The 27,684-nt window shown below is 45.6% G+C and overlaps 2 protein-coding genes across 2 annotated transcripts in view; one reads left to right on the top strand and one right to left on the bottom strand.

Annotated features, from left to right (window-relative positions):
- Nucleotides 1-11,675, bottom strand: part of LOC111962964 (latent-transforming growth factor beta-binding protein 2-like) — a 153,371-nt gene extending 141,696 nt beyond the window's left edge. Inside the window, 1 exon segment of the mRNA XM_070443285.1 lies at nt 10,688-11,675. Coding sequence (XP_070299386.1) covers nt 10,688-11,151 — 464 coding nt within the window. The 5' untranslated portion in view covers nt 11,152-11,675.
- Nucleotides 1-27,684, top strand: part of vash1 (vasohibin 1) — a 541,933-nt gene that overhangs the window by 427,369 nt on the left and 86,880 nt on the right. The gene's annotated exons all lie outside the window — the stretch shown is intronic.

Consider the following 27,684-nt stretch of genomic DNA (forward strand, 5'->3'; position numbering starts at 1 on the left):
TTAAATTAACCGCGTAAAGCTAAACTTTCAATGCAGATTGACATAAAGCCCTTAAGGCTTGTTTTCACACTGCAGGCCTTAATGCTCAAATCAGTTTTGTTTTTTCAAATCCATTTTGAGTACTGACTGTTATAACAGTTTAGTTAAGTTAAGTACAAGTGCACCAATCGGATTTGTGTTTCAGACAGTCCAATTGCTGGACATTATGAAATCAGATGCCTAGTTGTCATGTAATCGATGGTGAGTGCACAGTGGTGTAGGCTGATTAGGTGGTGGTGCTCCTGCTTCCTATCAAGGCTAAGGTGACAACAATGTCTGCCAGGACGTTTCCCAGTTGCTTTGAACGTTCATAACATAGTGTAAGAACTCCTTTTAAAGCCTCAAAGGAATAATGTTGATCCAACTTTCACAATTATATTCATTTTTTATCTAGCAACCGCAGTCAAACTAGCTAGCAAGGTAGCTGTTGAATTTTTCTAGCACATTCACTAATTCACCAATCAGCAAGCTAGTTAACTACATGCTCATGTTCATGTCAAACTGTCAACCTATTAGCTAGCAGGCAATCAAAATATGCACAAAAGTCTAAAACCACTGTGAGGGTAATAAATAAGACTTTACATTCCGACACAAGTCGATAGCCAGAATCATTTTGTATTTACTTCAAATCAAGGTGTTTTGGAAATGGGCTCGCCTTGAATATCAGATTCCATGTCTTTTTGGCTTTTCAGATGCAGAACCGATTTGAAATCGTATATGCAAAAACATTGATTTGAGTAACTTCAAACTGCCAAATGTTGGAACAAGGCTGAAGTGTATCATTGTGGGTTGAATGGGATGAGGCTGCCAACTCTCTTTGGGTTGTTTAAGATCTAATGGGAAGAAAGGAAATGTGTTGTTTCCAGGCAGTCCAGGGAAACTGTGATGCAGCATGGAAGAGAGGGGAAGATGATGGGATTTGTTATATAACTTCTATAGTTTTCAAGAACTCAAATGTAGCTTTAACTGTGTGTGCACTTCCCATATCCCCATGTTGTGTGACACACAAATATCATATTGTTATGTCAATGTTTAATTACGAGCCTACTAATTACTCAATCACGTTTTTCAATGTGTTATATATATGAAAGTTGACCTAACCTAGCATACTGAATCTAACATTTCCTTGATTTGCATTTTGAATACTATCCTGCAGTAACCACATTGGTGCGCTACATGTGCGTTTATGCAACGCAGAAAAGAGGAGCGCAGGTTAGTTTGTGTTATGTTCTCGTACTGTAGCCTTGGCGGCTTGGTTTGGGGGGCTGAGCGTAGCCATCAATAAGACCACTAAGGGGAGTTTTCTACTTGTAAAAGCGCATGAAAAGCCTCCAAAAATTCCCGGTGACTTCAGATCCAAGGAGGTGGTCATATCCATCGAGCACCATTCATACTCTAGAACTTTCACTTCGAGTAGGACTGCGGCTTCAGACAAAATCCCATTGCTGCCTGCGCCGCGCTCTTAACATGAATCACAAATGGATTAAAACGTATCTGACATAAACCTGTTATTGTAAGTAACCTATAGGTAAGCTTTACATTTTCAATTTTAAGGAGAATATGCGAAAGCTGTGAATTGGTTTAAGATATTGAATCCATCCTGCGTAATGCTTACCTGGACATTATGAAGAGACATCAAAGCATTTTGCATGCTTGGGAAAAGTTACAGTAAATTGCTGAAACTTTCTGTTCGCCTCAATCACCACATCGATATTGCTTGTGGCTATCGACACAACTGAATCTTGAGTGACCAGCCTACACGCAGCAGCAATTACATTTTTGACACAAATATGGACCGTTTATGGATTGCAGTTTTAGTGGTTCTAACCATTGCACTAGTGCGAAGTGTGTGACTGCCAAGAAGGAACTCAACAAGGTGGTAGACAGGAGATGTGGGAGCAGCTCGGGAGCTAGCGAGGAGCCAAGGTTCACTCCGCAGTGGGAGCTAAGGACGCTGTCCCCGCATACCATCCAGAGAAAGCTCGCTCAGTTTCTCTCATAATGTCTCGCACTCCGGTGGCGGGGCTCGGTGAGTCCATCATCTCAAACGAGATAACAGGCACGCGACGGCAATTAAACCAGATCCAGCTCCCAGTACGGAAGCTTCACCCCCGGGGATGATGCCACGTCCACGAGATGCTGCGCGTAGGGCCGCGACACAGCTCGGCACCCATCAACTCATCACAAGCAAAGACCCCGAATCAGTTCCAGACAGAGCAACAAACCCAGCTCAACGCATTACAGGCGCCTTGCGGGTAAGACACAGCGCTTGTTTTCAGTTGAAAAAATATGTAATGCCTGCAGGAGTACATTTGAGTTTGTCTACAAATTAAACATGTGTCTTTATTTTTTACATAAATCCTGCTGTTTCTCCTCCCGGGTTGTAAGTGAGGTTACATTATTTATTATCATATTTTGTGTTGTGTGTGTCATGAAAGAACACTAACCATACTGTGAACATTTCTTAGTTGTACACTTGCTATTTGTCTGCTACACAATAATGATTGTATTATAGGGGGAATGAATTTCATCAGTAGCCTATGCAGTTGTTGTGCCTCTATCTGCTACAGATGTTTTTGTGCTCTTATTTTCCCCTATATCTCACACAGGCTGAAACATTGGCTATATTGCTATAAGTCTAATGAATGAATGAAAGAATTCATCCCATGGCTCAGTGTGTCTGAAGTGAAAGTCGGACTCTCCTCTATTCAGTCTGACAATGAATTCCTCAGTGACATTTCTCTGAATGGAATAATAATTGTCATGTGGGTCATGGTAGGACTTGAACTATATTGGTAGAGGTTTAAACCCTTTATTCATATCAGAACAGTGAACACAACATGTTTCTCTGGGACTAGGAAGTTGTTCATTAACGACAAGTGTTACTCCACTTTTTGTCACAGTTTATGCAGAGCAGTTTATTGAAAGAGCATCCCAGAGCTATCATTTCATCTTAATGTAACAGTTTAACTTTAGCCAGTCCCCCTCGCCCGACACAGGCGCGAACCAGGGACCCTCTGCACACATCAACACAGTCACCCACGAAGCGTCGTTACCCATCGCTCCACAAAGGCCACGGCCCTTGCAGAGCAAGGGGAACCACTACTTCAAGGTCTCAAAGCGAGTGACGTAACCGATTGATACGCTATTAGCGCGCACCACAGCTAACTAAGCTAGCCATTTCACATCCGTTACACATCCCCCCTTTCGACCTCCTCCTTTTCCGCGCAGACCAGTGATCCGGGTCAACAGCATCAATGTAACAGTTTTAACTTTAGTCCGTCCCCTCGCCCGACACGGGCGGCGAACCAGGACCCTCTGCACACATCAACAACAGTCACCCACGAAGCATCGTTACCCATCGCTCCACAAAAGCCGCGGCCCTTGCAGAGCAAGGGGAACCACTACTTCAAGGTCTCAAAGCGAGTGACGTAACCGATTGAAACGCTATTAGCGCGCACCACAGCTAACTAGCTAGCCATTTCACCGTTACATTAAAGAAACGTTGAAAGCAGTACAGTTCCATGTCCTCAGACTACTCTAGGTATGTGTGTGTGTGTTCTAGTTTTGTGATACACATGATGCCCATGGCCAATGAAGTGGTTCTACAAAAGCCCTGGCCCACATTTGCAAATTCACTTAGTGATTAGAAACACCTGTTTTTCCTGGAGGCTTTTTCTCAGTGCTGCAAATACCTGGAGTTCTTCTCTTTATTTTGACTCAAACAGAACCATCAGTTTTTTCCATTAAAAAGCTGATTATTTGTAGTAAATGAACCCTCATGCAGCCAACCCTGTTTGTTCCATAGGACAACGCATGGTACACATGCATGGCACACAACCCTATCAGGTATTCATATGGCCAGTTTCTGAGGGACCACTTTATGAACAATATGAGGATCCCTTCTAATTGGAGAAACACATGTTGGGGGATGAAAGGTGTACTCACAAACCTTACTCTGCCTGAATAAGGTGAGGAATGCCTAGCAGACTCTGTGTAATGTCTGACAGTTAGGGTTAGGAGGAGGTGAGTAGGGGAGATCTGGGATGATAGTCTGAATGCCCTGATTTCAACCACCTCTCTTTCTCCTTTAAGATCTTGCCATGGAAGGCTTTGTCACTTGGTTCCAGAAAAAGCAAACCTAATATATTGGTTCCCATAGCCTTTCAAGGGAGATTAGAGATACTAGGTATCAGGGTGTTCAGCACCAATGTCTTATTACTGTAACTGAGTTGCAGTAGAAAGCCAGTTCATGTAGTGCTCCCACATCCACACAACACAATGGGCTAGATTCCATCAAACTTGTACGGTAACCAGAAACACCTTACTTCTTGTGCATTAAGAATGCTAATTTGGATTCATGTACTCAAAAGCCTATGTTACAAAACAATGTGAATAAAAATATAATCCAACCCAGGAACCTGTTACTAGTTTGATTGAATAAGGGCATGTGCACCAATCTAATGAAAAATAAAAACAAATCCCCATGAAAATCAGTCTGTTTATGATTGATATCTGTTTTTTGTATGGGCTGCGTCTCAATCAACGGCATCCGCCTATGTCGCCTTCCGCATCTTTAAAAAAAAATCATATATTTTTTTAACTAGGCAATCAGTTAAGAACAAATTCTTATTTACAACGACGGCCTACTGTGGAACAGTGGGTTCAGCCTTGTTCAGGGGCAGAATGACAGATGTTTACCATGTTCAGCTCGGAGATTTGATCCAGCAACCTTTTGGTTACTGGCCCAACGCTCTAAAGGCCAATGCAGCCGTTTTTATCTCAATATCAAATCATTTCTGTGTAACAATGAATACCTTACTGTATTGTTTCAATTAAAATGGTCAAAAATAAGTAAAATGTTTATTAGCCAAAAAGCAATTTCTCAAACATGTCCTATCGTCGAATAACATTCGGACCAAGGGCAGCGTGATATGGTTCCCACATCTTTTTATTCGTGAAACGCACAAAACAAAGAAAAAAAGTAACGATAGTACGTGAAGCAATGGAGTGTCACAGGCAACTACACAAAAACAAGATCCCACAAAAACCAGTGGGGAAATGGCTGCCTAAATATGATCCCCAATCAGAGACAACGCTAAACAGCTGCTCTAATTGGGAACATCCCAGGCCAACATAGAAATAAAACAGACCTTAGATTACCCCCCACCTAATCACCCCGACCTAACCAAAATAGAGAATAAAAAAACTCTCTATGGTCAGGGCGTGGCAGTACCCCCTCCCCCAAAGGTGCGGACTCCGGCCCGCAAAACCTGACTCTATAGGGGATGGTCCGGGTGGGCATCTAGCCGTCGGTGGGGGCTCTGTGTGCAGGACGAAGACCGCTCATCTCGCGAATCCAGCATCGTGGTGGCTCTGGTGGCGGACTTTGCCCCGCCCAGACCACGGGTCCGGCCATGGAGCGGGTAGAACGCCGTGCCCGACTGGGCCTCGCGCAGAGGAGGGTCCCGGCCATGGAGCTGGGTTGAACGCGGCCACCAGACTGGGCACCGGCGCCGAGAAGGCTCCGGCCATGGAGCTGAGTTGGCTGTGCGGGACTTTGCCCCCCCAGACCACGGGTCCGCCCAAAGAGCCGGGTAGAACGCCGTGCCCGGACTGGGCCTCGGCGCAGGGGAGGACCCCGGCATGAGCTGGTTGAACCCGCACCCGGACTGGGCAGCGGCTGAGGAAGGCTCCGGCCATGGGAGCTGAGTTGGCCGCCGTGCCTGGACTGGGCACCAGCGCAGAGGAATGCTCCGGCTTTGGAGCGGGACTGGACGCCGTGCCTGGACTGGACATCGGCGCAGAGGAAGCCTCGGCCATGGAGCGGGACCGGACGCCGTGCCTGGACTGGGCCCCGGCACAGAGGAAGGCTCCGGCCTTGGAGCGGGCTGGACGCCATGCCTGGACTGGGCACCGGCGCAGAAGAAGGCTCGGCCATGGAGCAGGCTGGACGCCGTGCCTGGGACTCGACATCGGCGCAGAGGAAGGCTCCGGCCTTGGAGCGGGACTGGACGCCGTGCCTGGACTGGGCACCGGCGCTGAGGAAGCTCCTGCCATGGAGCGGGACTGGACGCCGTGCCTGGATGGGGCACCGGCGCAGAGGGAGGCTCCTGCATGGAGCGGGACTGGACGCCGTGACTGGGCACCGGCGCAGAGGGAGGCTCCTGCCCTGGAGCTGGACTGGACCACCTGCCTGGACTGAAACCCGGCGCAGAGAAAGGCTCCTGCCGTGGAGCTGGACTGGACGCCTTGCTGGAAGCTCCGGACGTTTACCCTCGCTGGAGGTTTCCGGAACGTTGACCGTCGCTGGAGATTCCCGGACCGTGGCCCGTCGTTGGAGGTTCTCGGACCGTGAACCGTCGCTGGAGGTTCCGGACCGTAAACCGTCGCTGGAAGCTCCGGACTGTGAACCGTCGCCGGAAGCTCTGGACTGGGGACCGTCGCCGGAAGCCTGGTGCGTGGAGCCGGCACAGGTGGCACCGGACTGGTGACACGCACTTCAGGGCGAGTGCGTAGAGTCGGCACAGGTGGCACCGGACTGGTGACACGCACTTCAGGGCGAGTGCGAGGAGCAGGCACAGGACGTACCGGACTGGGCAGGTGCACTGGAGGCCTAGTGCGTGGAGCCGGGCACAGGTGGCACCGGACTGGTGACACGCACTTCGGGGCGAGTGCGAGGAGCAGGCACAGGAGGTACCGGACTGGGAAAGCGCACTGGAGGCCTGGTGCGTGGAGCCGGCACAGGTGGCACCGGACTGGTGACACGCACTTCAGGCGCAGTGCGAGGAGCAGGCACAGGACGTACCGGACTGTGAGGCGTACTGGAGACCTGGTGCGTGGAGCCGGCACAGATTTGACCAGATTGAAGCCCGCTCCTCAGGACGCGTACGGAGAGCTGACTATCGAGTCCCAGGCACGGCGTCCAGTCCTGCTCCATGGCCGGAGCCTTCTTCTGCGCCGGTGCCCAGTCCAGGCATGGCGTCCAGTCCCGCTCCAAGGCCGGAGCCTTCCTCTGTGCCGGGGGCCCAGTCCAGGCACGGCGTCCGGTCCCGCTCCATGGCCGGAGCCTTCCTCTGCGCGATAGTCCAGTCCAGGCACGGCGTCCAGTCGCTCCAAGGCCGGAGCATTCCTCTGCGCTGGTGCCAGTCCAGGCACGGCGGCCAACTCAGCTCCATGGCCGGAGCCTTCCTCAGCGCGGTGCCCAGTCCGGGTGCGGCGTTCAACCCAGCTCCATGGCGGGGTCCTCCCCTGCGCCGAGGCCCAGTCCGGGCACGGCGTTCTACCCGGCTCTTTGGGCCGGACCGTGGTCTGGGAGGGGGCAAAGTCCGCACCAGCCAACTCAGCTCCATGGCCGGAGCCTTCCTCGGCGCGGTGCCAGTCTGGGTGCCGCGTTCAACCAGCTCCATGGCGGGACCCTCCTCTGGCCGAGGCCCAGTCGGCACGGCGTTCTACCGGCTCCATGGCCGGACCCGTGGTCTGGGCGGGGCAAAGTCCCGCACCAGAGCCACCACGATGCTGGATTCGCGAGATGAGCGGGTTCTTCGTCCTGCACAGAGCGCCCACGACGCTAGATGCCCACCCGGACCATCCCCTATAGAGTCAGGTTTTGCGGCCGGAGTCCGCACCTTTGGGGAGGGGGTACTGCCACGCCCTGACCATAGAGAGTTTTTTTATTCTCTATTTTGGTTAGTCGGGGTGTGATTAGGGTGGGTAATCTAGGTTGTTTTATTTCTATGTTGGCCTGGTATGGTTCCCAATTAGAGGCAGCTGTTTAGCGTTGTCTCTGATTGGGGATCATATTTAGGCAGCCATTTCCCCACTGGTTTTTGTGGGATCTTGTTTTTGTGTAGTTGCCTGTGACACTCCATTGCTTCACGTATCGTTTACTTTTTTTTCTTGTTTTGTGCGTTTCACGAATAAAAAGATGTGGAAACCATATCACGCTGCGCCTTGGTCCGAATGTTATTTCGACGATAGTGACATGTTTGAGAAATTGCTTTTTGCTAATAAACTATTTTACTTATTTTTGACCATTTTAATTGAAACAATCACAGTAAGGTAATTCATTGTTACACAGAAATGATTTGATATTGAGATAAAAACGGCTGCATTGGCCCTTTAGAGCGTTGGGCCAGTAACCAAAAGGTTGCTGGATCAAATCTCCGAGCTGACATGGTAAACATCTGTCATTCTGCCCCTGAACAAGGCTGAACCCACTGTTCCACAGTAGGCCGTCGTTGTAAATAAGAATTTGTTCTTAACTGACTTGCCTAGTTAAAAAAATATATGATTTTTTTTTTAAAGATGCGGAAGGCGACATAGGCGGATGCCGTTGATTGAGACGCAGCCCATACAAAAAACAGATATCAATCATAAACAGACTGATTTTCATGGGGATTTGTTTTTATGTTCATTAGATTGGTGCACATGCCCTTATTCAATCAAACTAGTAACTAGGTTCCTGGGTTGGATTATATTTTTATTCACATTGTTTTGTAACATAGGCTTGTTGAGTACATGAATCCAAATTAGCATTCTTAATGCACAAGAAGTAAGGTGTTTCTGGTTACCGTACAAGTTTGATGGAATCTAGCCCATTGTGTTGTGTGGATGTGGGAGCACTACATGAACTGCTTTCTACTGCAACTCAGTTACAGTAATAAAGACATTGGTGCTGAACACCCTGATACACTAGTATCTCTAAATCTCCCTGTGAAAGGCTATGGGAACCATTATATTAGGTTTGCTTTTCTGGAACCAAGTGACAAAGCCTTCCATGGCAAGATCTTAAAAGGAGAACGGTGGTTGAAATCAGGGCATTCAGACTATCATCCCAGATCTTCCCCTACTCACCTCCTCCTAACCCTAACTGTCAGACATTACACAGAGTCTGCTAGGCATTCCTCACCTTATTCAGCAGAGTAAGGTTTGTGAGTACACCTTTCATCCCCCAACATGTGTTTCTCCAATTAGAAGGGATCCTCATATTGTTCATAAAGTGTCCCTCAGAAACTGGCCATATGAATAACCTGATAGGGTTGTGTGCCATGCATGTGTACCATGCGTTGTCCTATGGAACAAACAGGGTTGGCTGCATGAGGGTTCATTTACTACAAATAATCAGCTTTTAATGGAAACAACTGATGGTTCTGTTTTGAGTCAAAATAAAGAGAAAGAACTCCAGGTATTTGCAGCACTGAGAAAAAGCCTCCAGGAAAACAGGTGTTTCTAATCACTAAGTGAATTTGCAAATGTGGGCCAGGGCTTTTGTAGAACCACTTCATGGCCATGGGCATCATGTGTATTCACAAAACTAGAACACACACACACATACCTAGGAGTAGTCTGAGGACATGGTAACTGTACTGCTTTCAACGTTTTCTTAATGTAACGGATGTGAAATGGCTAGCTAGTTAGCTGTGGTGCGCGCTAATAGCGTTTCAATCGGTTACGTCACTCGCTTTGAGACCTTGAAGTAGTGGTTCCCCTTGCTCTGCAAGGGCCGCGGCTTTTGTGGAGCGATGGGTAACGATGCTTCGTGGGTGACTGTTGTTGATGTGTGCAGAGGGTCCCTGGTTCGCGCCCGTGTCGGGGCGAGGGGACGGACTAAAGTTAAACTGTTACATTGATGCTGTTGACCCGGATCACTGGTTGCTGCGGAAAAGGAGGAGGTCGAAAGGGGGGTGAGTGTAACGGATGTGAAATGGCTAGCTAGTTAGCTGTGGTGCGCGCTAATAGCGTATCAATCGGTTACGTCACTCGCTTTGAGACCTTGAAGTAGTGGTTCCCCTTGCTCTGCAAGGGCCGTGGCCTTTGTGGAGCGATGGGTAACGACGCTTCGTGGGTGACTGTTGTTGATGTGTGCAGAGGGTCCCTGGTTCGCGCCTGTGTCGGGGCGAGGGGACGGTCTAAAGTTAAACTGTTACATTAAGATGAAATGATAGCTCTGGTAGTGCTCTTTCAATAAACTGCTCTGCATAAACTGGTGACAAAAATGTGGAGTAACACTTGTCGTTAATGAACAACTTCCTAGTCCAGAGAAACATGTTGTGTTCACTGTTCTGATATGAATAAAGGGTTTAACCTCTACCAATATAGTTCAAGTCCTACCATGACCCCACATGACAAATTATTATTCCATTCAGAGAAATGTCACTGAGGAATTCATTGTCAGACTGAATAGAGGAGAGGTCCGACTTTCACTTCAGACACACTGGAGCCATGGGATGGAATTCTTTCATTCATTCATTAGACATTATAGCAATATAGCCAATGTTTTCCAGCCTGTGTGAGATATAGGGGAAAATAAGAGCAACAAAACATCTGTAGCAGATAGAGGGCACACAACTGCATAGGCTACTGATGAAAGTCATTCCCCCTATAATACAATCATTATTGTGTAGCAGACAAATAGCAAGTGTATCAACTAAGCAAATGTTTCACAGTAGTAGGTTAGTGTTCTTTCATGACACGACACAACACAAAATATGATAATAAATAATGTAACCTCACTTACAACCCCGGGAGGAGAAACAGCAGGATTTATGTAAAAAATAAAGACACATGTTTAATTTGTAGACAAACTCAAATGTACTCCTGCAGGCATTACATATTTTTTCAACTGAAAACAAGCGCTGTGTCTTACCCTGCAAGGCGCCTGGTATGCGTTGAGCTGGGTTTGTTGCTCTGTCTGGAACTGATTCGGGGTCTTTGCTGTGATGAGTGATGGGTGCCGAGCTGTGTCGCGGCCCTACGCGCAGCATCTCGTGGGACGGTGGCATCATCCGCCCGGGGGGAAGCTTCCGTACTGGGAGCTGGATCTGGTTTAATTGCCGTCGCGTGCCTGTTATCTCGTTGAGATGATGAGCTCACCGGAGCCCGCCGACCGGAGTGCGAGACATTATGAGAGAAACTGAGCGAGCTTTCTCTGGATGGTATGGCGGGGACAGCGTCCTTAGCTCCCACTGCGGAGTGACCTTGGCTCCTCGCTAGCTCCCGGAGCTGCTCCCACATCTCCTGTCTACCACCTGTTGAGTCCTTCTGGCAGTCACACATTCGCACTAGTGCAATGGTTAGAACCACTAAAACTGCAATCCATAAACGGTCCATATTTGTGTCAAAAATGTAATTGCTGCTGCGTGTAGGCTGGTCACTCAAGATTCAGTTGTGTCGATAGCCACAAGCAATATCGAGTGGTTGAATGGAGGCGAACAGAAAGTTTCAGCAATACTGTAACTTTTCCCAAGCATGCAAAATGCTTTGATGTCTCTTCATAATGTCCAGGTAAGCATTACGCAGGATGGATTCAATATCTTAAACCAATTCACAGCTTTCGCATATTCTCCTAAAATTGAAAATGTAAAGCTTACCTATAGGTTACTTACAATAACAGGTTTATGTCAGATACGTTTTAATCCATTTGTGAGTTCATGTTAAGAGCGCGCGCAGGCAGCAATGGGATTTTGTCTGAAGCCGCAGTCCTACTCGAAGTGAAAGTTCTAGAGTATGAATGGTGCTCCGATGGATATGACCACCTCCTTGGATCTGAAGTCACCGGGAATTTTTGGAGGCTTTTCATGCGTTTTACAAGTAGAAAACTCCCCCTTAGTGGTCTTATTGATGCCTACGCTCAGCCCCCCCAAACCAAGCCGCCAAGCTACAGTACGAGATAATACACAAACTAACCCTGCGCTCCTCTTTTCTGCGGTTGCATAAACGCACATGTAGCGCACAATGTGGTTACTGCAGGATAGTATTCAAAATGCAAATCAAGGAAATGTTAGATTCAGTATGCTAGGTTAGGTCAACTTTTCATATAATATAACACATTGATAAACGTGATTGAGTAATTAGTAGGCTCGTAATTAAACATTGACATAACAATATGATATTTGTGTCACACAACATGGGGGATATGGGAAGTGCACACACAGTTAAAGCTACATTTGAGTTCTTGGAAAACTATAGAAGTTATATAACAAATCCCATTCATCTTCCCCTCTCTTCCATGCTGCATCATCAGTTTCCCTGGACTGCCTGGAAACAACACATTTCCTTTCTCCCATAAGATCTTAAACAACCCAAAGAGAGTTGGCAGCCTCATCCCATTCAACCCACAATGATACACTTCAGCCTTGTTCACATTGGCAGTTTGAAGTTACTCAAATCCAATGTTTTTGCATATACGATTCAAATCGGTTCTGCAGTCTGAAAAGCCAAAAAGCACATGGAATCTGATATTTCAAGCCACATTTCAAACCACCTTGATTTGAAGTCAAATACAAATCTGATTCCTGGCTATGCGACTTGTGTCGGAATGGTAAAGTCTTATTTATTTACCCTCAAGTGGTTTTTAGACTGTTATGTGGCATATTTTGTTGCCTGCTAGCTAATAGGTTGACAGTTTGACATGAACATGACATGGTAGTTAACTAGCTTGCTGATTGGTGAATTAGTGAATGTGCTAGAAAATTCAACAGCTACCTTGCTAGCTAGTTGACTGCTGTTGCTAGATAAAAATGAATTAATTGTGAAAGTTGGATCATCTTATCCTTTGAGGCTTTAAAAGGGTTCTTACACTATGTATTTGAACGTTCAAAGCAACTGGGAAACGTCCATGGCAGACATTGTTGTCACCTTAGCCTTGATAGGAAGCAGGAGCACCACCACCAATCAGCCTACACCACTGTGCACTCACCCATCATTACTATGACAACTAGCATCTGATTGTCAGTAATTGTCAGCAATTGACTGTCTGAACACACAAATCCGATTTGGTCACTTGTAACTTAACTTAACTAACTGTTATAACAGTCAGTACTCCAAAATGGATTTGAAAAACAAAACTGATTTGAGCATTAAGGCCTGCAGTGTGAACAAGCCTTAAGGGCTTTATTCAATCTGCATTGCAGAAGTTTAGCTTTACAGCGGGATTTAAATTTAAAGGCAATGTCATTGCTTTAGCGACAAAGCTGCAAACTTCATGTAAATGCTGTATGTCGGCTCAATCAGAAATGACCTTAAAATTTCTATCGCAGAATCTGTAACGCTTCAGCACCTGCCCACAATTGTTAAATAACCCATCTGCAACCACCCAAATAAAATAGTTTATGTCACATGCAAATACAACAGGTGTAGACCTTACCATGAAATGCTTACTTACCGGCCCTTAACCAACAGTGCAGTTCAAGAAATAGATTCAGGAAAATATTTACGAAATAAAATAAAGTTGAAATAAAAAGTAACACAGTAGAACAATAATGAGGCTATATACAGGGGGTACCGGTACCGAGTGAATGTGTGGGGGTACAGGTTAGTCGAGGTAATTTGTAGGTAGAGGTAAAGTGACTATGCATAGACGATAAACAGCGAGTAGCATAGCAGTGTAAAAATAAAGGGTGGGGGTGTCAATGTAAATAGTCCGGGTGGCCATTTTATTAATTGTTCAGCAGTCTTATAGCTTCGGGGTAGAAGCTGTTAAGGAGCCTTTTGGACCTAGACTTGTCGCTCCGGTACCACTTGCCGTGCGGTAGCAGAGAGAACAGTGTATAACTTGGGTGACTGGAGTCTTTGACAATTTTTTGGGCCTTCCTCTGACACCGCCTGGTATATGCAGTTGAAGTCGGAAGTTTACATACACTTAGGTTGGAGTCATTAAAACTCGTTTTTCAAACACTCCACAAATTTCTTGTTAACAAACTATAGTTTTTGCAAGTCGGTTAGGACATCTACTTTGTGCATGACACAAGTAATTTTTCCAACAATTGTTTACAGACAGATTATTTCATTTATAATTCACTGTATCACAATTCCAGTGGGTCAGAAGTTTACATACACTAAGTTGACTGTGCCTTTAAACAGCTTGGGAAATTCCAAAAAAACGATGTCATGGCTTTAGAAACTTCTGTTAGGCTAATTGACATCATTTGAATAAATTGGAGGTGTACCTGGGGATATATTGCAAGGCCTACCTTCAAACTCAGTGCCTCTTTGCTTGACATCATGAGAAAATCAAAATAAATCAGCCAAGACCTCAGAAAAACAATTGGAGACCTCCACAAATCTGGTTCATCCTTGGGAGCAATTTCCAAACGCCTGAAGGTACCACGTTCATCTGTACAAAGAATAGTATGCAAGTATAAACAGCATGGGACCACGCCGCCGCCATACCGCTCAGGAAGGAGACACGTTCTGTCTCCTAGAAATTAACATACGTTGGCGCGAAAAGTGCAAATCAATCCCAGAACAACAGCAAAGGACCTTGTGAAGATGCTGGAGGAAACAGATACAAAAGTATCTATAGCCACAGTAAAACAAGTCCTATATCGACATAACCTGAAACACCGCTCAGCAAGGAAGAAGCCACTGCTCCAAAATTGCCATAATGTCACGGCTGTTTAAAGAAGAGGACCAAGGTGCAGCGTTCTGAGCGTACAGGTTCCTTTATTAAACAAGACGCCGAACAAAACAATAAACACTACAAACAAACCGTGAAGCTCAAAGGCTATGTGCACTAAACAAAGTCGACTTCCCACAAAGACAGGTGGGAAAAAAGGCTACCTAAGTATGGTTCCCAATCAGAGACAACGATAGACAGCTGTCCCTGATTGAGAACCATACCCGGCCAAAACATAGAAATAGAAAATCATAGAAGCACAAAACATAGAATGCCCACCCCAACTCACATCCTGACCGAACCAAAATAGAGACATAAAAAGGATCTCTAAGGTCAGGGCGTGACACAGAAAAAAGCCAGACTACGGTTTGCAACTGCACATGGGGACAAAGATCGTACTTTTTGGAGAAATGTCCTCTGGTCTGATGAAACAAAAATAGAACTGTTTGGCCATAATGACCATTTAGAGGAAAAAGGGGGAGGCTTGCAAGCCGAAGAACACCATCCCAACCGTGAAGCAAGGGGGTGGCAGCATCATGTTATGGGGGTGCAGGAGGGACTGGTGCACTTCAGAAAATAGATCATCAGGTAGGAAAATGATGTGGATATATTGAAGCAACATCTCAAGACATCAGTCAGGAAGTTAAAGCTTGGTTGCAAATGGGTCTTCCAAATGGACAATGACCCCAAGCATATTTCCAAAGTTGTGGTAAAATGGCTTAAGGACAACAAAGTCAAGGTATTGGAGTGGCCATTACAAATCCCTGACCTCAATCCTATAGAAGATTTGTGGGCAGAACTGAAAAAGTGTGTGCGAGCAAGGGGGCCCTACAAACCTGACTCAGTTACACCAGCTCTGTCAGGAGGAATGGGCCAAAATTCACCCAACTTATTCTGGGAAGCTTGTGGAAGGCTACCCGAAATGTTTGACCCAAGTTCAACTATTTAAAGGCAATGTTACCAAATACTAATTGAGTGTATGTAAACTTCTGACCCACTGGGAATGTGATGAAATAAATAAAAGCTGAAATAAATTATTATCTTTACTATTATTCTGACATTTCACATTCTTAAAATAAAGTGGTGATCCTAACTGACCTAAGACAGGGGATTTTTACTAGGATTAAATGTCAGGAATTGTGAAAAACTGAGTTGAAATGTATTTGGCTAAGGTGTATGTAAACTTCCGACTTCAACTGTAGCTACTCTGTCCTGGCGATACACAGAAAAAACAGCCAGCTCTATATTATCTGTGTATCAGGTATGAAGGTAAGACCCAGATGCAGACACGTCAAATTAACAATGGTTTAATATTCCAACAGGGGCAGGCAATAGACAGGTCAAGGCGGGCAGGGTTCAGTAAACCAGAGGTGGGGCAACGGTACCGGACGGCAGGCAGGCAGGGGTCAGGGTAGGCAGGGTTCAGTAAACCAGAGGTGGGGCAACGGTACCGGACGGCAGGCCAGGCAGGGGTCAGGGTAGGCAGGGGTCAGTAAACCAGAGGTGGGAACGGTACCGGACGGCAGGCAGGCTCAGGGTCAAGGCAGGCAGGGGTCAGTAAACCAGAGGTGGAGCAACGGTACCAGACGGCAGGCAGGCTCAGGGTCAGGGTAGGCAGGGGTCAGTAAACCAGAGGTGGGGCAACGGTACCGGACGGCAGGCAGGCAGGGGTCAGGGTAGGCAGGGGTCAGTAAACCAGAGGTGGGGCAACGGTACCGGACGGCAGGCAGGCTCAGGGTCAGGGTAGGCAGAGGTCAGTAAACCAGAGGTGGGTCAACGGTACCGGACGGCAGGCAGGCTCAGGGTCAGGGTAGGCAGGGGTCAGTAAACCAGAGGTGGGGCAACGGTTCCAGACGGCAGGCAGGCTCAGGGTCAAGGCAGGCAGGGGTCAGTAAACCAGAGGTGGGGCAACGGTACCGGACGGCAGGCAGGCTCAGGGTCAAGGTAGGCAGAGGTCAGTAAACCAGAGGTGGGTCAACGGTACCGGACGGCAGGCAGGCTCAGGGTCAGGGTAGGCAGAGGTCAGTAAACCAGAGGTGGGTCAACGGTACCGGACGGCAGGCAGGGTCAGGGTAGGCAGGGGTCAGTAAACCAGAGGTGGGTCAACGGTACCGGACGGCAGGCAGGCTCAGGGTCAAGGTAGGCAGGGGTCAGTAAACCGAAGGTGGGGCAACGTGACCGGACGGCAGGCAGGCTCAGGGTCAGGGTAGGCAGAGGTAGTAAACCAGAGGTGGAGCAACGGTACGCAGACGGCAGGCAGGCTCAGGGGCAGGGTAGGCAGAGTTTAACAATCCAGAGGTAGGGCAAAGATACAGGTCGGCAGGCAGGGTCAGGGGCAGGGTAGGCAGAGGTCAATAAACCAGAGGTGGGGCAACGGTACCAGACGGCAGGCAGGCTCAGGGTCAGGGTAGGCAGAGGTTAACAATCCAGGGGTGGGGCAAAGATACAGGTCGGCAGGCAGGCTGGCTCTGAGTCAGGACAGGCAAGGCTCAAAACCAGCAGGTCGAGAAAAAGAGAGACTGGGAAAAACAGGAGCTGAGACACAAAAACGCTGGTGAATTGACAACAAGACAACAAGACGAACTGGCAACAGACCAACAGAGAACACAGGTATAAATACACAGGTGATAATGGGGAAGATGGGCGACACTTGGAGGGGGGTGGAGACAATCACAAAGACAGATCAGTGAAACAGATCAGTGTGTGGCACCGTGTCGTCGTTCAGCCACGACTCGGTGAAACATAAGATATTACAGTTTTTAATGTCCCGTTGGTAGGATAGTCTCGACCGTAGATCATCAAGTTTGTTTTCCAATGATTGGCCAATAGAACCGATGGTAATGGCGATTTACTCACTCGCCTACGAATCCTAACAAGGCATCCCAACCTTCTCCCTCGGTATCTCCGCCTTTTCTTCAAAAGAATGACAGGGATTTGGACCTGTTTTCTGGAAAGGGAATCATTAAAGCGTCGGAATCATTAAAGAAAAAAGTCTTGGTCCAGTTCGAGGTGAGTAGTCGCTGTTCTGATGTCCAGAAGCTCTTTTCAGTCATAAGAGACGGTAGCAGCAACTTAATGTGCATAATAAGTTACAAACAATGCGAAAAAACTAACAAAATAGCACAGTTGGCTAGGAGCCCGTAAAACGGCAGTCATCCCGTCCGGCGCCATAGTGAAAATCTGAGGCCCGCACCCGATGTCCTAACCTGCAAATATAGAAAAGGCGCTGTACAGTCAGAGATAGCGGAGTGATTCTTTTAGGCCTTTTTAGATAGGCCTATGTTTCTGCTTATAATTTCCCCAAAAATTGAAGGCTATTTGTTAGTCAACTTGTCAATAAATAGGCCTACATGCAGCTTCAATTCTGTCACTACTTGTTGCCCTAGAATACTAAACAAACCCTAAAGTTTCTTTCATCTCTGCTTCTGTTCCGCCGCATTTAAATGTAACATTTAAGTCATTTAGCAGACTCTCTTATCCAGAGCAACTTACAGGAACAATTAGGGTTAAATTCCTTGCTCAAGGGCACATCAACAGATTATTCACCTAGTCGACTCTGGGATTCGAACCCAGTTACTGGCCCAACGCTCTTAACCGCCGCTCCAAAGCAAAAACATCTAGGAACCGGGTAGAAAATGCAACTGGAAAGATTTTTCGCTAATTTTCCGAATGACATCAGTTGGACCGGTTTTAAGGAAATTAAAATATTTGAAAACTACCCAACATGTTTCTGATAAGATTTCAGTTCGGCTTGGATGCGTATTTTATTTAGTTGAAATACTAATCAACTTTTATAATACTGGTAAATATAGCACCTTTACAGACAGTATGAATTGCACAAGAAGTATACTTTTATGGATTATTTTATGCATTGTTTTTTCTTTATTCAACCTGCCCGCCACCCACCCGCAGTAACCGCGGGGCCTGCGGGTTAGCAACCTGCACATCACTAACACTTAAATAGGCCTACAGTATGTCTCCCATCTCCTGTCTCCACCACACCATTACACACACCTTCCAAAAATGTCAACAGGAGTTGGCTAGTGTGGTCAGCATGCATGGTTTGTCCATTCATTTTCTATCCCACCCATAAGGGAAGTAAGCTTCTCTTTCTTTGGCCAAGTTTCATGGGAATTAATGAACAGAGGTTATCACATGCAGGGAAATCATCATAACTTCACTGTGGAGTTTAAGTGTGGTGGGAGTAGCAAGCCAGCTGTCCTTCCTCTCATGGGCAGACTGGGACCAGAAATCCTCCCTGGCATTTCTAACACACCGGACGATTTATTCCCTTGAGGCCCCCATACCGGCCCATTTCTTTCCTCGAGGCCCCCACACAGGCAAAATGTTTCCCGAGGCCCCCATTATTAGACAGATAATGATCATTTTGCGCAAATGCCAGATGGGCTTGTTCATTCTTAGCCCAGTGGGTCTAACTTGTTGTTTTTTCTGCGCAAAATGATCATTATCTGTCCAATAATGGGCCCTCAAGAGAAAAAATGTGCCGGTGTGTTGGAAATGCCAGGGACAATTTCTGGTCCCGTTCCGCCCCTGCTTCCTATGAATAACAGCTGAGAGAGAAGAGCATTGGACCCACCACACTCGCCCTTGCTCTGCTTAGGTTCTCCCCTCCAGAATCCAGCCTGTGTGATGATTTCCAACCCAAACATGTCCGGTGTGTGAGGAGTAGAGAGCAGGGCTGACCAAGACTGTGTAGTGGAGATGTACTGGAGTTGATTAACGCTCCTCCTCCTCCTCCTCTTGCCAATGGGAAATCTAATTAGAAGGGAAGCTGCAGTTGTCTTATGACTCTGGGGTCGACTCGATGGTGCTCATTCCGATCCCCTGGTGTGTTACCCTGGGCATCAGGGGGGTTGACCTGCCCCTGGCCTCTATTGTCTGGGAGGCCTCCGAAGGTTGCTTCTGAAATCAAAGATATAGAACATGTTATATTGTCTATGCCTGAAACACTCCTGGTTAATTGATCACCATCATCTGATAAAGCACTGGTGATACGTGTATTGCTAGGTCTGTAACATAGCCTACTGTAGATGCATGTGACCTGAGATTGGTGGTAGAGTGTTGTGTATTGGAGAGTTGATATGAGTTCAGAGGGGCAGTTAGTAAGGTGTTTCTCTGCTACTTTCTGCTGCTCTGAAGGAATGTGTTGTTCTAGAAGGGATTCTCTCAATCTCCACGCTATTTACAGCCCACATGTTGCGTGTGTTTAGGGGATCTTTGGAGTAGCTATCAACGTTATGAAAGCTCGCCTTAGTCTGGCCCAATTTGACACAATTTACAGCATCTGGAGTGACTCAGGAATGAATACCAGGAGGATCTCTCTGGCTGCGACCAAAGCTTTTAAACAAAGAGACCTCAGAAAACTCCAGCGTGACAACCAAGCCACTCCTATCAATTTTCAAATAGAAAACAAATTATAGCTGTTCTGTGAACAAACAGTACAGTTACTAAGAACATAAATTACAATTCCACACAGTGCACTATTTAGTGTTTTGTATGGGTGGTTAGAGCCATGAATGCTGATTGGCTGACATCCGTGGTATATCAGACCGTATACCACGGGTATGACAAAATATTTATTTTTACTGCTCTAATTACATTGATAACCAGTTTATAATAGCAATAAGGCACCTCGGAGGTTTGTGGTATATGGCCAATAAACCCCGGCTAACGGCTGTGTCCAGGCACTCCGCGATGCGTTGTGCCTAAGAACAGCCCTTAGCCGTGGTATATTGGCCATATACCACACCCCCTCGTGCCTTCATGCTTAAATATAGGTACATACCTGTTAACGTTTTATAGAAATATTCATACAAATTGATATACATATATTACATAACCTGTGCATGTTTACTTTGTGTGCATGCGTGTGTGTGCGTGCGAGCGAAAGAGAGAAAGAGAGTGTATGTCTGTCTCTGTGCCTTTGCTTTGGGCCTCACTAATCCTTTCATTGAATGATCACTCTGTGCTGTGAATTGAGAGGCCATTGAGGCTGTGTGTCACCATGAGACAGCATTGTGAGGCCATTGAGTCGTCATATTCTATGGGTTTGACACCTTCTAATCAATTCTATCCGGGGAACAAAAAACGGAGGATTTGCCTGTCAGTGGAACTGTCCCAGGAGACACACATTTGCGTTAGTTTGGTCGAAGGCACAATGATTGAATGGCCCGTCACCATTAGAGTGCTGCCTTAGGGTCAGAGTTCAAGTGTACCCATTAGAAACCCAAACAGTATCATTACGCTCAGAATGTAGGGCCCTCATTCTAACCAAGTATCAACAGTACATTCTGAGCCATGGCTCCGGAATTTTAAGTGTTCCATTTGAATCGTCCTCTGTGAGTGCCCTTGATGGAGGCGACCATGAAGAATGTCAATCTCTTAGCTACTTTTTGCCATTTGTACCAATGTCCTCAGCTCCCTTTTCTCTGTCCAACTGCGAACATAATACACATATTGTTCAGGCTGGGCAGCAGTCAAGACCTGGGGAAAAAAGGAGGGAATACAAATCTTATAAGCTAAAGAGAAATGGGACTCGTTTTGGCAGAATAACATTTTGTCACAGCCTAAATTGCATATGCCTTCTATTAATGTAGTTTCTTTCATTGAACATGGCAGCTTCTCCTTGGAGCGGATATCATTTAAACCTCCATCGTGTTTCACTACAGATCTTTTTTTTAACATAAAACAGGCATCTCCTGACCAAGAGGAAACAGTGGAAGATAGAGCAGAATAACAGTAATGTGCTTAGACTAAGGAGTCCTCCCAGCTTGTACTGAATGAATGAGGTGCTGTCAGCTGAGGGTGATGGAACTAGGTCACATGGGCGTTATTTAAGACAGCCACGTCCACTTCTTCTTTCATGATACTCATACTTTGCTTTTTCATTTTTTTTATGTGGAATTAGGAGTACTGGCTTGAGAGAGGACTACACAGAAAATAGACTTAATAATATTAATTTGGTAGGTGCTTATATTTGTCCTAGTTCACACATGTACAAGTGTGTATTATACGCAGGTGTGAATTGGAAATGTTTGTTTATTTCATATCCCAACTCCCCCTGATACACCCTCGGAGAGTGGGGTCACGGCCAGGGTCAGCCATTATCAACGGCGACCCTGGAGCTATTAGGCGACCCTGGAGCTATGTGCCTTGCTCAAGGGCACATTGACAGATTTTCCACCTTGTCGGCTTGGGAATTCAAACTAGGGACCTTTCGTATACTGGCCCAATGCTCTAACCGCTGTGTGTGTAACAAAAGTGCATGTGTGCGTGTGTCTAAAAACCTCATAAAGGCTCACCACAGATTCATTGTTCACTTCCTGGATTGCTGGAGAAGAAGTGGAAAAATATCTCAACTTTGTTCAAATGAGAGTGGGAGTCCAGTAACACTTCAAAGTTACACAGACCTCAGAACCGTTGGCAATGTGTTTCAAATATGTCATCCATTACTGGCATGACATCCACACTGCATTATTTACAGCTGAATGATTGTTTCATTCATTAGCGGGTGTGAGTAGTTTAAGATTTACAAAGACTTCATGCACTAGCCACACAGGGATGATGTAATTCATGAACCATTTTAAAATCAGGAAATATTTATTAGGATCAGATTAAGAACTTCAGAGTGGAGTTCCCTCAAATCTACAACCTCTTAAGACAAATCACCCTTTTGACTCTCCCAAAGCTTTATCACTGGACAAGTGCTTGCTCTTAACATCTTCTTGGCAAAGGCACCGCCAGTACATAATGCACATGCTACTCCCACAGCAAAGTGTGTGATGTGGATGACTCCTGGTAGGGTAATAGGGATCCAGGGGCCAACTGCAGCAAATGACATATGGCCTGAAGTCAGGAGCCTTTCTGCAGAAAAACAAAATGACTAAATTCCTCCCAAACATAATTTTCCATGTTTTATGAGTCGTGTTTGTTAGGTATACGTACGTATGCATCAGTGACCCTGCTGACCGTCCAGGGCCCAGGCTGATCAGTAAGGTTTCTGCCTGACTTGAGGGGGGCTATGTGTTTTATGCGTAGAGCTCAGAGGCTTCCTTGTCTTGTTCTTGATGTTTGGGGTCACCCGGCAGGGGCTAAGCGACGCTGTTTGTGTGTCTTCGGCCCGTGTAATAAACTGTGTCTATAGTGGACAGGGGCCCTTCCTCTGAAGTCAGACCCTGACACAGAGACACCCATGGTGCCAGTGTTTCAACAAGCCAGGCTTCACTCATAGACTCATCTCTCACTCTCCCTCCTGAGAGGTCTGCCTGGGGAGCCCAAGGGAAGGTCGGGCCCGCATGCTGCCTGCCCTGCAGAGATTGAACTCATCTGTGAGCTGGAATGCAGAGGGCTGAACGTAAACAGGGTCTCCCGCCGGTCCCATCTAGCTCCGTTGGCCAAACTCTCCGAGACGCTCGTTTACCAAACATAACGACTTCTGCAATTTGGAATGTGATCAGGGCAGCTGCCTCTCATTAGCATAAATCACAATGATAAGGTGCTTGAGATTTAATTGCCTTGCTCCATACCCTCATTCGTCTGGTTTTGGTTCAGATGCTGAGGTGAAGTGTGTTTTGGACCAGGGGACTTGGATCAAGGGCAGTAGAACTGAGTTTACAACCTCGGACATAGATCACCATGAGGATGATTGTTTCATAGTTTTATAAGCCTGGTTGTGGCTAGATGGTATACAGCTTTGGTTGGAAGTGACACAAATAGTCAAAATCATCAGTTGTTTCAGTGAGAATTTGAGCATTTTAACTGACCCTAACAATTTCCCTAAACTTAACCTAATTCTCCTAACCTGCTACGTTAATTATCCTAACCTGCTGAAAAGTTCTCCTAACCTGCTACAAAAAGTAAATTATGTTCGTATTAGTGTACCATCTAGTCCTTACCATTTTATTATGACCTATGTCTTAGATTTATCACATCAGAGTTATTTTGTCCATGGCAACCCAGGTGGGCCCTTAAAACATCTGTTTATTTCCTGCCTGGCTAGAATGGAAACATTGATCCAAACTCCTCACACATTAATTGTGAATGGTTTCTTAAGTCACCACCTCAGCTTGTCCCTGTTGCATATGTTGGGGAAGGCAGGCAGTCGTCACATCTCTAGACATTTGATTTAGAAGCGTCCCTTATGAACAATGCTCTGCATGATGTCATGGCCCTTCATCATAAATGCCACTGGACCCAATTCAAAGGGCGGATCACGCTGGCGGCCAATTAAGCCAAGAAAGACCCTGCTGCCATAACTTTCCAGCAAGTATACATTTTCCAAATTTGAGAGGCCTTCCATTCATTAGTCTGACTTAGCCTGAGACTCTCTCATACTCACATAAAATCAGTCACAGCATAAATCTATAGAGAAACTATTTAACTAGTAAATAAGGGGGGGGGGGGGTTGAACTCCAAATACTTAGTGACAGTCATGTTTTGATGTGCTTTTACCAGAGCCCATGTTTGAGGGAGGGGAAGGGGTGTTGGGGGTTACGGGATGTGGTCGATGGGCCTGTGAACCTCTTTCCCTAATGGGACCCCTCCCTCCCTTTCCCCCCCTCCTTTCACCCTCTGCACAGTACTCTTACATACCCTGTGGCACAGCCCCATGGGAGTCCTCTACACGGCCTCTCCTGTGACCTGGTCAACTGTGCTATTTGGATTGGGTCCACTGCTTGGCCTCCACTGGGCCCCTGCTTCCACGTAGGACTGTCCTTTTGCTCTCTGAAACTGCCATTTGCTCTGAGGGGGTGAAAGACGGCCTTTTCGAATCACAGCCTTGCTCCCCATTCACGTTGTTCCATGTCTACACCAGCAGAGCAGGGAAAATCAGGGTCAAGCATTTTCCACATTAGCAGCTGTACTACCCGGGAGGATAGAAATTAGTATCTGCTGCATTGTAATAATTTTGGCAATGAGGAACTCTATCTACCCCAGAGTCAGATGAACTTGTGGATAACATTTTTATGTCTCTGTGTCCAGTATGAAGGAAGTTAGAGGTAGTTTCTCGACCCATTGCTAACTAGCGTTAGCACAATGACTGGAAGTCTATGAGTGTCTATTAGCATGCTTCAACAAACTCTGGGGAAGAAGATAAAGAGCCTCATTGCCAAAATCCCGAAGTATCAATTTAAGTCAGCGCTAAACACAACACACTTATCAGTCCCAACAATGCACCCACGACTAATGGCAACTGATGTCTCTATTCAACACAATTTCATAAACCCTTAATGTAACTTCATAACCAACGGCATGAATAACGCATATCTGGGAGTCCATTAGAAGGGGGATGTCTTACTGTAAAATAAATGGGGAAAGGTGAATTCAGAAGTTGCAGCACTGATGCCAGCACATACTGTAATTCTAATGTATTTCCTTTTATCTACCATCCAGGTTTATTTCACAGAAGGTGTAAACAATCACCTAATGTTTTAAAAAGACACAAAGCTTAGATTAAATTGTAATTCACTGCCTTGCAGTTTGTTGTAAAATAACATGACCTAAAGCTTCCACTGCAGTTGGAGAAACATTGACTACTTCCCTTTCATTTAGTTCAGATTTTATACTTGAAATCAGGAGCAGTAAAATGCCTTTTAATACCATCTGGGGGGAGAATAATATTGGATTCACTTAATTTCTTGATCATCTCCAGAAGGTTACTCACATTTCAGCACGTTGCTGAAGGAGTAAATGTAGAGGTCAACATTTTTTAACATTCCCTTAAAATCTCCACATATTTACAACACTGTGTCAGCCTACATCATGTTTATGGAAGGATGCAAGCCTCTAGATTATTTACATGACCCGCAGAAATAATTTAGCCCCTAAAACAAACACCTGTGCTGCTGTAGTAGTAATAACGCACAAACACAATTTACAGTTTACAGTTCTGCCCTGACAGTAATTGTGATCTACTGAGGCTGAAACATGTGTTTAGGAATCAGTCATAGTCTGTTGGTTCTTCACAGCTATTTTCTCTGAGTGCTGGGTAGGACAGGGGAAATGCAGCAAATGCGGGAAAGGATTTACCAAACAAGTCAAAATGTCAATTATTTTGATACTACTAGGCATTGAGTCAGTTGAGTAATGAACGTAAAAGTGTTTTGCTTCTGGAAAATAGATGAGGCATTCACCGTGTTTGGTGGTTGACTCATTGATGACAAGTACCTCTCTTACAAGCAGAGGCAGGAAATCAACTTAGTATTTTAGGATACACTTACTGGAAGCCGTGTTTTCAAGACATAAATTCATTTAAAAATACTATGGTTGATATTTATATTTTGTAACTTATCAATACCAATTTGATATAAGTTTTGTTCTAAATGGGTTTATCAACCATTTCCACAATGTTATTTTATTATTTGTCCTGGAAAGGACTTGTGCTTGAGCAGAGGTTCATCATGTGCTCTCTTCAGTGCCCATTGGTGAATCTCAACCAAGTATAAGCCTCTTCATTTAACCCAATTAACAATGAGGTTTACGCACCAGAAGGTTATGATCAGATTTACCCCCCCACGAGGTCAATTTGACCTTAATAGGTTCCCATTAAGCATGATAAATGTGTTATTTTTCAGACCATTACACCTTTACATAGCCTACTTAGGCCTACTCAGCACAAGCTGCTGACTAGGTATACTTGAGCTCTGTTCACAGGGTGAATCCTAACTTAAGACACATTTTCACTTAGTCTTCCATTGACATCAATGCATGATGAAGTGAATTGACTTAAGTGAAAGTTAGGATTCGCCCTCAGAGCTTGCTTACGGTAAAAATGGATAACACCACAAATAAGAGATCAACAGTACGACAGCTGTGATAGAAACAGGAGGTTTGGTAATATTCTATAAATGCAGACAGATCATTTGTTCATTTGACATGGTGGAATCTTTGTGTCGATAAAATGAATTATGCGAGAAATTATGCGCAAATATTGATATAATAACCATCATATCTACGTAAACTTGGAGCCACACGATGATATGGTGTATAGTCCTCCCACTACGACTCGGGAAAGCATGCAGTTTATTAGGCCAGGGGTTCCCAAACCTTTTCACTCGGAGCCCCCCTTCCAGCATTGGTGAACATCCTGTGTGAGTGCGCACGCGACACGTCTATTTCTATGTACACAAGCACTGTTCATGACACAAACTGTTCACACCTCTCTTGTTGGTGGAGAGAATTTTGCAGGCTTAAAGCTTATTTCCTGATATTCTACACATTTTGATATTTGAAATACTAAAACATTATAACAATATCTATGGCCTAAAAAACCAAAATAAAAACACATTAGCTGACATGGTCTAGTTGATCTGGACATTTCTGACAAGTTATAAGTAGCTCTTTAAGATATGCAATGACTGACATGACAAGAGGGACTGATGATGCACTACCCAATTTCAAAATTGCACCTTGTGCATTCTACTATTACAACTTTCAAGAGTATATTTTATTTATTTATTTTTTACATTTAACCTTAATTTAACTAGGCAAGTCAGATAAGAACACATTTTTATTTACAATGACGGCCAAACCCGGACGACGCTGGGCCAATTGTGCGCCGCCCTATGGGACTCCTAATCACGGCCGGATGTGATACAGCCTGGAATCAAACCAGGGTCTGTAGTGACGCGTCTTGCACTGAGATGCAGTGCCTTAGACCACTGCACCACTCGGGAGCCCCAAGTAAGTTTAAAGCCGGAGTGAGTTCCTTAAAAAATTATTATTGTATTTATTTTTTGTGTGCACTATGGCATCACGCACTGATTTTTATCTTGCAACAAGTCTGTTTGGTGATACACCACTTGTGGGAAAATGAGCATATTTTCTTTATGCAGATTTTTGAAATCTGTCGCCAATTGGATGGAAACATATCTACTAACCATAACTAATCATTAGACTCCAGAAAGGTAACGCCACAGATGGAACAATGAGACAGATATTTCACTGGATGTATAAATGTGAAGCATCCGGTTGGCGTTTCCACTCACTACCAAATATGGTGGTGAGAGGAAGCCCAGTGGCCGGTAGTGGGGGAAGATGGAGCGAGATGGAAATTGGTCGACATTCTGATATTTTTCTCATCGGTGAAACATTTGATATGTACACAGTTTTCTGTTTCCAGAACTAGATCGGTTACAAACAGAGTGGAGTAAGTTTTGTAGACTTTACCCTTTGCCAATGTTTTAAGAAAATGGTAATGTTTAGAAGGAGGAAAATGGAATTGTTTA

Source organism: Salvelinus sp. IW2-2015, linkage group LG4q.2 (assembly GCF_002910315.2).
Source record: "Salvelinus sp. IW2-2015 linkage group LG4q.2, ASM291031v2, whole genome shotgun sequence".
Taxonomy (NCBI): Eukaryota; Metazoa; Chordata; class Actinopteri; order Salmoniformes; family Salmonidae; genus Salvelinus; species Salvelinus sp. IW2-2015.